Source organism: Littorina saxatilis, linkage group LG2, assembly GCF_037325665.1.
Source record: "Littorina saxatilis isolate snail1 linkage group LG2, US_GU_Lsax_2.0, whole genome shotgun sequence".
Lineage (NCBI taxonomy): Eukaryota > Metazoa > Mollusca > Gastropoda > Littorinimorpha > Littorinidae > Littorina > Littorina saxatilis.
The window spans coordinates 86,175,635-86,190,312 of NC_090246.1; the positions used below are offsets into that span (position 1 = coordinate 86,175,635).

The 14,678-nt window shown below is 44.1% G+C and overlaps 1 protein-coding gene across 2 annotated transcripts in view; it reads left to right on the forward strand.

The window, feature by feature from the left end:
• The window catches only part of LOC138960007 (probable helicase with zinc finger domain), a 57,149-nt gene that overhangs the window by 5,322 nt on the left and 37,149 nt on the right, over window positions 1-14,678 (forward strand). Inside the window, exons 2-9 of one of the 2 annotated variants that reach the window (XM_070331725.1) lie at window positions 387-636; window positions 1,795-1,831; window positions 6,666-6,787; window positions 8,805-8,867; window positions 10,485-10,656; window positions 12,346-12,523; window positions 13,440-13,638; window positions 14,559-14,666. In XM_070331725.1, coding sequence (XP_070187826.1) covers window positions 409-636; window positions 1,795-1,831; window positions 6,666-6,787; window positions 8,805-8,867; window positions 10,485-10,656; window positions 12,346-12,523; window positions 13,440-13,638; window positions 14,559-14,666 — 1,107 coding nt within the window. In that variant the 5' untranslated portion in view covers window positions 387-408. The remainder of the gene's footprint in view (window positions 1-386; window positions 637-1,794; window positions 1,832-6,665; window positions 6,788-8,804; window positions 8,868-10,484; window positions 10,657-12,345; window positions 12,524-13,439; window positions 13,639-14,558; window positions 14,667-14,678) is intronic. The other variant, XM_070331726.1, reaches the window with a different exon arrangement.

Sequence of the window (14,678 nt, forward strand, 5' to 3'; positions counted from 1 at the left end):
ACAGTTGTCATGTGCCGCGGCGTTGTAATTGGCGACGAATGCTGGATGATTACTATTTTTGTGCCAGGATTACTATTTTTGGGGCTGAGCATTACTCCAAAACACTTATGGGGGTAAACAGGTAACATGTCATTGTGCGGTATTTATCAGAAAACAGTCAAATGCACAGGTAGCAGCCAGGCTCTTGATTTTTGGTATATATGTCTAAATGAAAGGATGCTCATACATGTATTTATATCCTATGTAAAAGCCTGGACAGATCTGTGGTGGTTGTGTAATATAAAGATGCTCATATCTATATCCCAGATCTGTGGTGGTTGTGTAAACATTAACAAGAAAGGAAAACGTCTTGAAATTGTCATCGTTGTTATCAATGTGTTTTCCAGCCCTGACACCATGTGAGAGGGAATGGAGGATGAGAAAAGCAGACATGACAACCTGAAACGCAACTCTCCAGGGCTAGGGTCCGGCGCCGTAGGGCAGGGGCTGAATGGCGTGAGGGGCGATGCCGCGGCAACCAACCACCCCTACGCCATGCAAAACCCCGGCGAGGGGGGTGGCGGCGGCGATGCCAGCAACGCAGAACCGGACGCTGAATCTGACATTTGGGGAACGATCAGCAATCTCGCCAAACAGGTTTGTTGTTACAGTCGAACACAGTCTAACCTGTCTATAACAATCACCCAGGGGATCAACCAAAAGAGGTCCTTTTAGACTGGTGGTTGTTGTGGAAAGGTCAATTATAAGGGGGGGGGGGGGGGGACTTGTCTGAGATCCTTTCGGGTGGTTGTAATGAGCAGATGTTCATTATCAAGCAGTGTTCTTCGGGTAAGGTTTGACTGCATCAGTACCACCGCTGCATATTGATTAAAAAAGCTGCGGTGAAGTTGGAATGTAGATTGAGTTTCAGGTGTACAACAGTGTTGTATTGATTTCTATTGATTTTGTTCTTCAGTTGCTTTAAAGTTTAAAATGAATGTACAAGTTGCAGTCAGTGTCCTCCCTTCTTTCTCATCTTTTCCATGAACATTGGCAGTCTGACATGCAGGTTAGCTATTGTAGTTTTCTGTGATGACATTTTTGGTTGTTGTACAGTGGATCCCCCCTAATTTGATCTCCAACAGTTTGAGAAAACCTGGTCTTAAAGTCTTAACAATTGGGGTAAATTTACAGAGGTTTATGAATAGAACATCTGAGAAAACCTGGTCTTAAAGTCTTAACAATTGGGGTAAATTTACAGAGGCTTATGAATAGAACATCTGAGAAAACCTGGTCTTAAAGTCTTAACAATTGGGGTAAATTTACAGAGGCTTATGAATAGAACATCTGAGAAAACCTGGTCTTAAAGTCTTAACAATTGGGGTAAATTTACAGAGGCTTATGAATAGAACATCTGAGAAAACCTGGTCTTAAAGTCTTAACAATTGGGGTAATTTTACAGAGGCTTATGAATAGAACATCTGAGAAAACCTGGTCTTAAAGTCTTAACAATTGGGGTAAATTTACAGAGGCTTATGAATAGAACATCTGAGAAAACCTGGTCTTAAAGTCTTAACAATTGGGGTAAATTTACAGAGGCTTATGAATAGAACATCTGAGAAAACCTGGTCTTAAAGTCTTAACAATTGGGGTAAATTTACAGAGGCTTATGAATAGAACATCTGAGAAAACCTGGTCTTAAAGTCTTAACAATTGGGGTAAATTTACAGAGGCTTATGAATAGAACATCTGAGAAAGCCCCCCTTACTTCCTCCCTCTCTTTCTCTTCATCATCAGTTTTCTTGTTTTTTTCAGAAAAGACATGCAGATGTGCTAGCAGCGTGCAACAAAGGTAATGATATTTCTGCACCATTTCATCTGGTTTATTAAAGGCACAGTACGCCTCCCGTAAACCATCACAGATACTGTCAGGCTTCTTCTTCTTCTTTTCGATCGCCGATCACACTTGGAGTCCAGATCTTGAGATATAATTAGTGGTCCTCTGCAGCGCAGCCACTGGCCCGTACAGCTTGTTGTGCAGGGACTCCGGCATTGGCCAGATTTCCTCTCAGCACCTGGTGGTTCCTGCAGTCTCGTAGGATGTGGGCCGTGTCCTGCTCTGCTTCCCCACAAGAACACATGGGGGAGGGCACAACATGCAGCTTCTTGTGGAGATGCTGGTTAAGTCTGTTGTGTCCCGTTCTCAGGCGGAAGATGACCACCTGCTGTGGTCTGGATAGCAGGTGGTAGCTGTCCTGTGGCTGGGGCGTCCTGTGCAGAGACTTAATGATGGTCTTCATCTCTGTCAGGCTCACAGGGTTGTTCTCTTGCTCATCTTCTGCACCCAGCTTTGCCATCCTGTCCGCCTCTTCGTTTCCTTGTACACCACAGTGGGAGGGGATCCATTGCAGTACTGTCCTCAGGCTTTTGATGTTGTGTAGAGCGTGTTCCAGCTGAGGCAGTTTGCTACTGGTCATTGCTTGTCGTACTGACAGAGCGTCAGTCAGGAAGACCACCTGGTTGTCATGGTTGACTCTCGTTGATGGTGTATGCTGCATGGATCAGTGCCTGTACCTCAGCTCTGTAGTTTGTACAGTGGAGGCCTGTTGGTATAGCCTCTGCTTGCCTCTCTCCACTGGGGTACTGGACATACACCCCCGCTCCTCCATTTTTGACGGCCTCTGTGGCTGACCCATCAGTATACACCCGTATCCATGCTTCTTGGGGGTACCTTTCTTCAAGCATGGCAAGAGTCAGGGCTTTTTTCGTCACATTGCTCTGCTCGTCCTTTGTTGTGAGGTAGGGGACACTGGTCTGTATGTCCAGGTTTCCTTGTCTGTCTTCCCAGGATGGGGCGTAAAGGGAGAAAGATGGTGGCTCCACTAGCTCTGGCATCTCTGTCTGATGTTTCTTCTGCAAAGCCCTTGCCTCAAGAGCGAAGCTTGATCTTTTCAGCCTGCCTGAGGACATCTTCTTGAGTCTGTCACTCATTGGATGGTCATGAGTGCACTGGTACTTGGTGGCTTGTACCATTGTTTTGCAGTCTCGCCTTTTGCTCAGTGGAGGAATGCCGGTCACCTGTTCCATCTTCTGTATGGGTGTTGATTTCATTGCGCCCGTGATGATTCTCAGCGCTTGGTTCTGTACTTTGTCTAGGGCCTGCTGGTGTGTCTTGGCTGCTGTTGCCCAAGAGCTTGATCCGTACTCAAGGTGCGGTCGTACAGTCCCCTGGTAGACTGATTTCAAGATCTTCTCGTTTGCACCCCAGTGTGATCCTGCCAGCTTCCGCATGATGTTTAGTTTTCTCCTGGCCTTTCCCTCTGCATTCATGATGTGTTGTTTCCAGGTCATGCGCTTGTCATAGGTGACCCCCAGGTATGTTTGCTGGTCTTCAAATTTCAGGGGTGTGTCACCCAAGGTCAGTTTGCCAGGTGTCGCTTTGGCAGAGAGTGTGAAAAGAGTGGCAGTGGTCTTCTCCCTGTTGATGGTCACACACCAGTCTTCCGCCCACGCTGCAACCTTTTCTAGGGCAAGTTGCATCCTGTAGGTTGCTGTGGTTGCATACTCTTCCGAGCACCAGAGAACAAGGTCTTCAGCATACAGTGCCGCTTGGACTCCCTTGGGCAACTCTGGTACCAGGTCGTTAATGAAGAGTATGAATAGCGTGGGGGAGAGTACTCCTCCCTGTGGAACTCCTTGGCGTAGTAGCACCTTTCGGACACAGTGACCGTCCACCAGCACTCTGGCCTTTCGGTTGTGCAGGTACGACTTGGTCCACTGGTACATGTTGCCTTTGACGCCGGAACGTAGGAGCTTCACAAGGAGTCCATCTTTCCAGACCTTGTCGAAGGCCTTCTGCAGGTCAATGAAAGTGGCCAGGGTGACCTTCTGGGCCTGGTAAGCATCCTCTATGACCTGGCTAAGGTGTGTTGTCTGGTCCTCCGTACTTCTGTGCTGTCGGAAGCCGGCTTGTTCTGGGACGATGATGCTTTCTGATTCCAGGTACAGCCGCAATGCGCTCCATGGTTTTGCATTCGCAGCTTGTCAGGCTGATGGGTCGGTAGCTCAGGGTTTTGGTCTTGTTTTTCCCTTTCTTTAAAACTGGGATCATCCTGGCTTCCTTCCAGCACTGAGGTACCTGTCCCTGTCTCCAGCTGAGGTTGAACTGTCAGGCTTTTACACACAGAACAAACACCCTTCCATTTGAACGCTCACCGAACGGGAACATCCTAGTTGCCTTACGTAAAGAGCGAGGAATTTTCAAAGAATTAATTTTGCGGATTGTCGGATAACAAAATCAGACCGTGGTGTGTTTTGGCGCTAGACCTAACTTTTAAAATCTAAATAATAAATTGACAGCTTGTTACACAAACATTCTTAAATCATAAAAGAATTCTTTTTTCATCAAGACAAGATCAGTACAATTCAAAGTTTTGAAAGTTTGGAGAGAAAAAAAGCCCGGAAGCGGGGTCACGCAAGGTTGTGGTTCTATTAGCAGACGACGGTTTATGCCTATCGCCAATTCTTTGGAACAGTCAAAAGCCATCGCTAGAGTTCTTGTGAATCACAGCCGTTTTTTTCGTTTAGATTCAGAGGTACATAATAACGTACTATTGCAGATAAGCTTACAGCAAGTCGCATTCAAATTACAAACTGACGACTACATTGTGAACAAGAGGCGAAGCCTTCAAGGCTCACGTAAGAAATCGACAAACAGTAACACAAACTCAATCACTCCGTCACACATACACACACACAGTAAGCATAGGTGACACGGTGCAAGAGTGCGAGACACTAGATCTAGATCTGCCTGTCTGTAGCCTACTTACGGGGACACGACTGCCAGTTGGCCAGATCGACACTACGCTTTCGACAGCGCTTCCTCGCGCAGACACTGGAAACACACTGTGCAGATTAACCTCTAGGAAATCTCCTTTGGTATCTTCTTTATCTATTTTTCTGGAGCTACGAAACCGAACAATGTGAAATCGTCTTCTCCGAATCGGCGAACTGCAGCTCGGTGATAACTGTATCTATACCACAATCCTTCACGCGATTTGACCTAACCTTGACCCCTGACCTGGTCTACATACCACACACGACACAAACCAGTCAGCTGTTTTTACCCCCCCAAAACCCCCCACCACCCGTTTTCTTTGGATACACACTTTAACTACATACGTGCCGACGAAATGTTGATCATTGCTTCAATACTTTGAAGCTGTTGCTTGAATAATAACCAGGTAGAATTAGTATTTTGGTGTTCAGTCAAATGTTAAAGTTTCTACCACATACATACGCACGCACGCACACACGCACAGACAGACAAAAGTTAGCATCGCATAGGCTACACTTACGTGAGCCAAAAAGGGAAACTGGATCACAAGGGTTCACGATGGCTCACCACGCAAAAATAAATTCTTTGAACATTGCTCGCTCTTTACAGAGGACACCAAGGATGTTCTCAAGCGGTGAGTGTTTAAATGAAAGGGTGTTTGTACTGTGTGTCAAAGCCTGACAGTATCTGTGATGGTTTACGGGAGGCTTACTGTGCCTTTAAAGGCTTACAATGAATTGTAATAAGAAATGGGTTGAGCATATCACCTATTAATGTTCCTAGTGGGTTTAGATGCCTATGACTATGAGGACATTAGATAAAAATAGTCAATCAATAAATGTACAGTGGGTGTTTATTGTGCATAAAAACCTGTTTGGCTTAGAATCTTGGGGTACAGTTAACTGTCTGTACATGTAAAGTGGTATTAAAGAAAACTAGCATTCAAGGATGTCTACAGTCAACTGTGTTGCATAAAATTAAAACAAAATTAGGTAACAGACGTTCTTCTTTCGAAAATGAAAAACATCTCCATGACTTTATCTTCTTTGGGGCATTTTTGATAACCGATGTAGATTTGTCCTTGCAGACCAGGTGAATTGTGCATTTACTGATTTAGTACTGATGAAGCAACTTCAGTGCTACCTGCGATGAAAGGGCAGGCTTAACATGGAGCATAGACCATTTATCCTGGACCGCCAACTAGCTCTCTCTCCGCTCTTTCTCTCTATTACGAGGTAGCGGCCTCTCGCATTTAGGAACCTACGCTTACATGGCCTTTCAGAAATCAGGGGGATGTCATATCCGGTGTCGATTGTAAACATGGACGAAGTTGCCGAGGAAAGTTCTAAAAATGCTAAAATAAACTCAGCTAAAGTGCATATATATGGAACATGTTTTTCAATGAGTTTTGTTAAGTTTAGTTTGGAGTTTTGGAAAATCCAGTTCATTGTCACCTCCCATTGTCACAAATAACTGGAGCGTGCTTTCTTTTCACTGTCTTCGAATCGCTGGCCTTTCAAACCGGACGCTAAGCGCCCCTGAAAGTCGAGTGTCATAACCTCGAAGGGTCACGTGACGAGTTGGCGGTCCAGGCTATTTGGTCTATGCATGGAGGTAAATGTACAGAACATCTGAAAGAGCAAGGTCTTGAAAGGGGCGAGGTCTTGAAAGGGGCGAGGTCTTAAAAGGGGCGAGGTCTTAAAAGGGGCGAGGTCTTGAAAGGGGCGAGGTCTTAAAAGGGGCGAGGTCTTGAAAGGGGCGAGGTCTTGAAAGGGGCGAGGTCTTAAATTGGGGTTCCACTGCACCACAGTACATGTAAACATTGCTTCTTGTGTTATTTGTTTCACAGCGCTCAAGACAGACCCCAATGATGAAAAGATTCTGGAAAGAAAAGTACGGACCCTCTGTCAGATGGGCAGATTTCACCGAGCGTTTGACCTTGCTTCACAGTGGCTGGACAAAAGTCCAGAGGTTGGTCAACTTCTTTCAGTTGTAATAATAAATATGCATTGTTCTACATTGTGACATGTTTTAAGATCAACATTTTCAGTCTCAATGAAAGACCGGCACGGTTGGCCTAGTGGTAAGGCATCCACCCCGTGATCGGGAGGTTGTGGGTTCGAACCCCGGCCGGGTCATACCTAAGACTTTAAAATTGGTAATCCAGTGGCTGCTCCGCCTGGCGTCTGGCATTATGGGGTTAGTGCTAGGACTGGTTGGTCCGGTGTCAGAATAATGTGACTGGGTGAGACATGAAGCCTGTGCTGCGACTTCTGTCTTGTGTGTGGTGCACGTTATATGTCAAAGCAGCACCGCCCTGATATGGCCCTTCGTGGTCGGCTGGGCGTTAAGCAAACAAACAAACAAACAAAGTCTCAATGAAATAATTCACAAGAAGATTTTTGACTTCTGCCTTTCTCCTTCCATCAAAGCCTGACACAAGTGACAGAAAGGAATCTCCGTCTTTGCTATGATCAGTGAATACTGCAGACATTTTGTATTCTGTACATATATATTGCTTCATCTGTTTTACTGACTTGCACGCATATATGTCATAGCATCAAAGCCTGTTACAAAGGAATCTCCATTTGTTAGCCTGGTATTCGGCTCTACTTCTTCCCGGCGAAGCAGGTACCCGGCGAAGCGGGTAATCATCTAGTATATATCAGTGATGTACATTTCAGTCGGTCTCCGGTCTCTGACCGATCCAATTTCCCCAGGACCTATAGCTTTAACCCCAGCAAGACACAAGTCCGATTAACCTACAGAAGAAGTGGTCAAGGGTCCGATCGTTTTTGACAATGAAGCGGACATGCGGACTGTTCAATTTTCAAGAGGAAAGCTTGTTTCGGTTTTGCCAAGCGAAAGTAAACACTGCGTGAGGAAAGCTGGTTTCGGTTTTGCCAAGCGAAAGTATGCACTACGTGTGACCAGTTTGTTGAGTGAACGAGGCACCATATGGGATCTGATTCTTTGAATTAATTTATCCTCAAGTTGGATCAAGAAGAAAAAAAGAAAACCGAACCCATATGGTGCCTCGAGTGCATTCATTGGCTCAGCAATAAATCGTTTAAACCAATGGGAACCACCCGTGCATGTTCGCACATGCGCAAGGCATTACTTTTCGTCATAATATCCAGAAAAAAACCGTTGTGCGTTCGAACGAAAATAAAACGAAAGAGAAACGACATGGGTCCGAAAAAAAAGCTCAAAGCAGATAAAAATCAGCAGACATTGATGTCCATGCTGCGTTCGCCAGCCACTGTGGCTTCAGCTGAACCAACAACAACGTCAACCGAGAACGAACTCGTCGAAGTGGAGAGTGATGGTGAAAGTGCAACTGCAAGTACGTCAACGAGCACGAGAGAGACAACCCAAGTCAAAGAGTTGAAAGACAAGAAATCACGTTCCTTCTCTGAGGAATGGAAACTGAAAAATCTTTTTAAATGCGGTTTTACGAGTCGTGTTTTTGTCCTATTGAAATTGCAATCTCAGGACACCGTGTCCTATTGATTTTCAGTCTTCAGGACAATTGTCCTAAAGGCTGCTAGAAAAATGTACATCACTGATATATATATATTGCTTCATCTGTTTTACTGCCTTGTATGCATTTATCAAGGCATCAAAACCTGACGAAAAGGAATCTCTATCTTCGTTGTGATCAGTGAATACTGCAGACATTTTGCATTCTGTATTATATGTATATATATATTGCTTCACCTTGCATGCATTTGATGATTTTGTCAAAGCGAGACAAAAAGGAATCCGCATCTTCCTAATGATCAGTGAATACTGGAGACATTTTGCGATCTGTATATATTGCTTCATCTGTTTTACTGACTTGCATGTATTTGTCAAAGCATCAAAGCCTGACACAAAGGAATCTTCATCTTCATTATGATCAGTGAATACTGCAGACATTTTGCATTCTGTATATATTGCTTCTTCTGTTTGACTGAATTGCATGTATTTTTGGCCTGCTTTGCAGCACCCAATTGCCAAAAAGGAACTGAAGAGATTGAAAACAGTGCTGGCAGCGTTAGAAGATCAGGTAAGATATATAATGTCCAACTTTTGTTTCAGAAGAGTAGCTACGTAGACACTGCTGTGTTTAAGTTTAACTCTTTTTTTCTACATGGGCAGCAAATATCTTGCAATGGTATAGGTGATGATAAATGATTTGTAACGCCCTCATGGTTAAACCATTAGGGGCATGTTCCCAGGTGTTACCCCGACTTTAGATGATTTAAAAATAATAATAAGCGATGATATCTGTCAAACTAAATCTGACTAGAGGATCATTTAGGTTCCTTTTTTTCAGATTTCAACCAGCAAAATATTGTAATTTACTGTTCAGAGCGATCTCTGCCTAGTGCATAGTATCAACTGGACAATTTGCTCTACAGTGGAGTTTCGCTTCTTGTTACCTTCTTGTCGCTTGTACATTTATACCCTGCATATATATACATGTTTGTTTTCATTTGCCCCTAGCAAGACCGTTCCTCCTCTGACTCGTGATAAGGTGATGAAATGTGTGAACATGTGCCTTGATTTCTACATATCGTTTTATTTTTAATGTGTACTTTGGGCATACTCCAGATATAGCCCTGTGGAAGTGACGTCACATACTGAAAGAAGAGTGAAAATGATAAGATTTATGCAGTGTGATGACAGTCAGCTGACACGTGGCAAAATCTGGATATACTTAGTATATTTTACCCCTATTCTCATATGCTTTACTTAGCCCATTTACCCCCAGGGCATGTACAGTTTCAAACTTGACAGAATCGTAGCCAAAGTAACTACAAGTTTTCCAAAATTACAAATGTGACCCTCCACCACGAAATGAGTCGCATGTCACCTCGCACGGTTCTGCGCTAGGCTTGATATAAGTCCGGAGAGTGTCTGGTAACAGTGTGAGGGTCACCTTAGTCACAGGCTTATAACTCAAACAGTTTTCGCTCTTTTCTAAAACGGTTTTCACCACTGGATAGAGCATGAAATATTCTTTAGGAACATGTAAAAATATGAAAATCATGCAAAGGTGACATCAATCAATGAGGCTTATATCGCGCATATTCCGTGGGTACAGTTCTAGGCGCTCTGCAGTGATGCCGTGTGAGATGAAATTTTATACGGCCAGTAGATTGCAGCCATTTCGGCGCATATTTACCTTTCACGGCCTTATTCCAAGTCACACGGGTATGGTAGACAATTATTAACTGTGCCTAAGCAATTTTGCCAGGAAAGACCCTTTTGTCAATCGTGGGATCTTTAACGTGCACACCCAATGTAGTATACACGGGGGGTGGTTCGGACACCGAAGAGAGTCTGCACACAAAGTTGACTCTGTGAAATAAATTTCCGCCGAACCTGGGATCGAACTCGCGCTGACAGCGGCCAACTGAATACAAATCCAGCGCGCTACCAACTGAGCTATATCCCCGCCCCGACATGCGACTCATTCCGTGGTGGAGGGTCACAAATGCTTAAACATGGCAGGAAGCCTGTAGTAATGGAAACAGAGATGGGTCATAGGTATCATTGTGTATAGAAGAAGTTTCAGGGATCTGCATTTGGGTGCTCAAGCAGGTGGTATTGGGCGCTCTGAAGGGTTGGACACAGTACAAAGTGGCACACTCAAAATTTGTGATTATGAAATCCACAGGAGGATTCAGACGATGAGGAGGTAGCAGACGTGACATCGGGAGCCACCAGCTCCCCGTCCCTGATGCGCAAAGTTGACAACGTCCCCAGCAAACCTGTTCCGCGCAACACTGTTCGAGTCTTGCCCCCTCAGCCTCCTCAAAGTCAAAACTCCAAACAGAAACGAAACAATGGTGGGTGCACAAATAATTGTTTATTATTCTTGACTGTTATCAGGTTCATACACGTAAAAACCTACTCATGCAAAAAACACAAGTGTACATGGGAGTTTTAGCCCATGAACGCAGAAGAAGAAGAATGTTGATACGCAATTATAAACATTTTACTATTTTTGGGCTTGCTTTTGAGTTACAATTCCTTACCTTATCATTGATAGAACATACTGAAATTGATGTGACTATTAAATTGTTCATATCTGACACTGGAATATAATTATCAGCCTGGTAAAATGGTTTTTTGACTCACATGCGAAGCAAAAGTGAGTCTATGTACTCACCCGAGTCGTCCGTCCGTCCGTCCGTCCGGACGTCCGTCCGGAAAACTTTAACGTTGGATATTTCTTGGACACTATTCAGTCTATCAGTACCAAATTTGGCAAGATGGTGTATGATGACAAGGCCCCAAAAAACATACATAGCATCTTGACCTTGCTTCAAGGTCAAGGTCGCAGGGGCCATAAATGTTGTCTAAAAAACAGCTATTTTTCACATTTTTCCCATTTTCTCTGAAGTTTTTGAGATTCAATACCTCACCTATATATGATATATAGGGCAAAGTAAGCCCCATCTTTTGATACCAGTTTGGTTTACCTTGCTTCAAGGTCAAGGTCACAGGAGCTCTTCAAAGTTGGATTGTATACATATTTTGAAGTGACCTTGACCCTGAACTATGGAAGATAACTGTTTCAAACTTAAAAATTATGTGGGGCACATGTTATGCTTTCATCATGAGACACATTTGGTCACATATGATCAAGGTCAAGGTCACTTTGACCCTTATGAAATGTGACCAAAATAAGGTAGTGAACCACTAAAAGTGACCATATCTCATGGTAGAAAGAGCCAATAAGCACCATTGTACTTCCTATGTCTTGAATTAACAGCTTTGTGTTGCATGACCTTGGATGACCTTGACCTTGGGTCAAGGTCACATGTATTTTGGTGGGAAAAATGTGTAAAGCGGTTCTTAGTGTATGATGTCATTGCTAGGTTTAGCTGAAGGTCAAGGTCATGTAAAAGTCAAGCATGTGAGTCGTATGGGCTTTGCCCTTCTTGTTTCATTAGGTATGTTGTGCCTTGATCTTAGTTTTTCAAAGACATTTTGAACGCATATTTGTTTCTATGTTTGTGTAGAAGTTGGACTTTCTATTTCTGAAAGTTGTCTTCGAGAAGGAAGCAATAGAGACAGGCTGTTATTTTGTGTGCAGCTATGTTCAGTAATTGTTAATCTCTTCTAAACTACGGGGTGATAGCTCAGGTGCAGCGAAATAGTTCAGTCGGTAGCGGCGCTGGCTATCGGTGTAGGTTAGATCCCCACATTAGCCGAGGGATTTATTTCCCTGAGTCAACTTTGTACAGACTGTCCTTGATAAAGAACTCAAGCTTTTATCCAGCCACTGTGAAGCAAGGTCAAACGCTCGATGAAATCTGCCCATCTGACAGAGGGTTCGTACTTTTCTTTCCAGAATCTTTTCCTTGATAAAGAACTCAAGTTCACAGCGAACGTCTCAGGGCTTGGAAACATGAATACAGGCAAGCTGGAGAAGAAAAAAAAATGGGTAGCTCGCTTTCCCAGAGAGCAACCCGAATTTCCTGAGGGTAACCAGGCTTATCCTTATCCAAATATCTTAACTGTGATTGCAGAGGAACCCAAGCACTTCTGTCCATTCTGCGACATCAGTTTTGAGCGTCAAGAAGAACTGGACACCCATTGCCACAGCGACCTGCACAAGAAACGTCTGGCGTCCGATGAAAGCCACAAATGGAACTACCGGCCTCCCCCTCGAGGGCAGACTGCTGAAGATTATGTACTATGTCAGAGGTAAGAAAAGAAAAACTTTGCAAATAACTCGTTGGGTTTGTATGGGTTGTGAAAGAGTGAATAGTCTTACTTTTATTGAGGCAAATATCCCACGGGCGCTGTGGCGGGGTGGTAAGACGTCGGCCTCTTAATCGGAAGGTCGTGAGTTCGAATCCCGGCCGCGGCTGCCTGGTGGGTTAAGTGTGGAGATTTTTCCGATCTCACAGGTCAACTTATGTGCAGGCCTGCTAGTGACTTATCCCCCTTCGTGTGCACACGCAAGCACAAGACCAAGTGCGCACGGAAAAAATCCTGTAATCCATGTCAGAGTTCGGTGGAATATAGAAACACGAAAATACCCAGCATGCTTCCTCCGAAAGTGGCGTATGGCTGCCAAAATGGCGGGGTAAAAACGGTCATACACGTAAATATCCACTCGTGCAAAAACACGAGTGTACGTGGGAGTTTCAGCCCACGAACGCAGAAGAAGAAGAAGAGGCAAATATCCCACACATGCTCCTTGTCCTCATGTTTCAGACACACCCTTCGCTAGTGACTGGCCTATAATGTTACGTGAGGAAGTTTGCCTCAATAAAACTGTCTACTCTTGTTTGCTAGACTATTTGGCAGTCAGTATTTATGATCTAAGTTAAGCGAATGACTACAGTCAAGTTATAAAGGTTGCTTAGTTGACTTAATTGAATAGGTCAGGTCAGGTCTTTTAATTGAATAGGTCGGTTATTCATGCATGTAACTATTACAAAGTTACAAAATCAAAATAAAAAACACTCCCTCCTTTTTAAGACCTGATTTGAGATCCACGTCAACTCTGACCTGAAGGTCAAAACCTTAAAACAGGTTTAAGAATACGGTTGCTTAGTTGACTCGTGTCATGGAACTGGATAGGCCCGTTATTCATGTGTTTGACTTTCTGCAGGTTCTTCGAGACACAGAGATGTCCACTGGGTGACAAGTGCACTCACGCTCACTCGGACGCAGAACTGGACGAGTGGAGGGAGCGCTTCGCTTTTCGCAAACAGCAGTTACAACAGGCGCGCGACAAACAGCTACACGGCAACACCTTCATTGAGCAACTCCTGGAGAAACTCACACACCCTGACGGACCACAGGCTAGAGTCAGTGTCCTTTTGTCTCGAGTTTGGGGGGTGGGGTATGTCAGTGTGTGTGTAAGAGGGGTGGGGGTTGTGTCATTCTTGTGTGTGTGTGTGTACAAAATATTAACCGGATGCTGATTTTATTTCCTGTATTTTGACATTTGTTCTGGTAAAATAGCAGGAAATTACTAGTAAATGCAATATTGGCAGGCATGGGAATTGTCCGCCGAACGGCGGATTTCCGCCGATTTTTTATTTTTTTTTTTGTTCCGCCGAAAAAGCAAAAGTGTCCGCCGAAAAAATAAAGGGGGGAGGCACACAAAAAAAGCACCGGTTACTTTTGCCTTTGCACAAAAGCCTGCGAAAACTTTCCGTACTTTGTTCACGCACTGCTATCGCCCGCCTCAGTTACTTGAACTTTTATGTTTGAAAGTAAACCAGATTGCACAGATTGTGTTACAAGTTACATTTTCCTGTTTGTCTCAACAGATCAATTTTTTAACAAATTTAAACCATATAATACATGTAAAAAAAAATTCTTCAATAAAGCTAAAATTGGTACTAACAACAGAATTTAATGGCAAACTTGGAGCTCAGATGACACCAGATTGCACCATCTGGGTTCTTTGGAGAATTTTTTCCCGGGGGAGCATGCCCCCGGACCCCCCTAGTAAGGCTAGGCGCATCGCGTCGTCGACTTCACGCTTCACGTCTTCAGTTATGAATTTTCAGCCTTTTTTACAATTTTCAATTCCCATGCCTGATTGGTGTGGGTGTGGGGGTAGGTGGGTGTGGATGAGTACCTTACCTGTATTTTTTCCTCTCAATGCTGTAAACTGGTGGTTCAGTTTGTTGTAAATCATTGACGCTTGCCCACACATTTGCCCTGGGAATGTATTGCTGTGACTAACAAGTTACCCATCTATCTCGTCATTGTGCAGTTGGTGCAGAACCTGGACTTTGTGAAGATCCACGTGAACTCTGACTTGAAGGTCAACATGACCACCAAGAAATGCACCAATGCCTGGACCTTCACTATCACAAGCAAGGTGTTTAGCCAT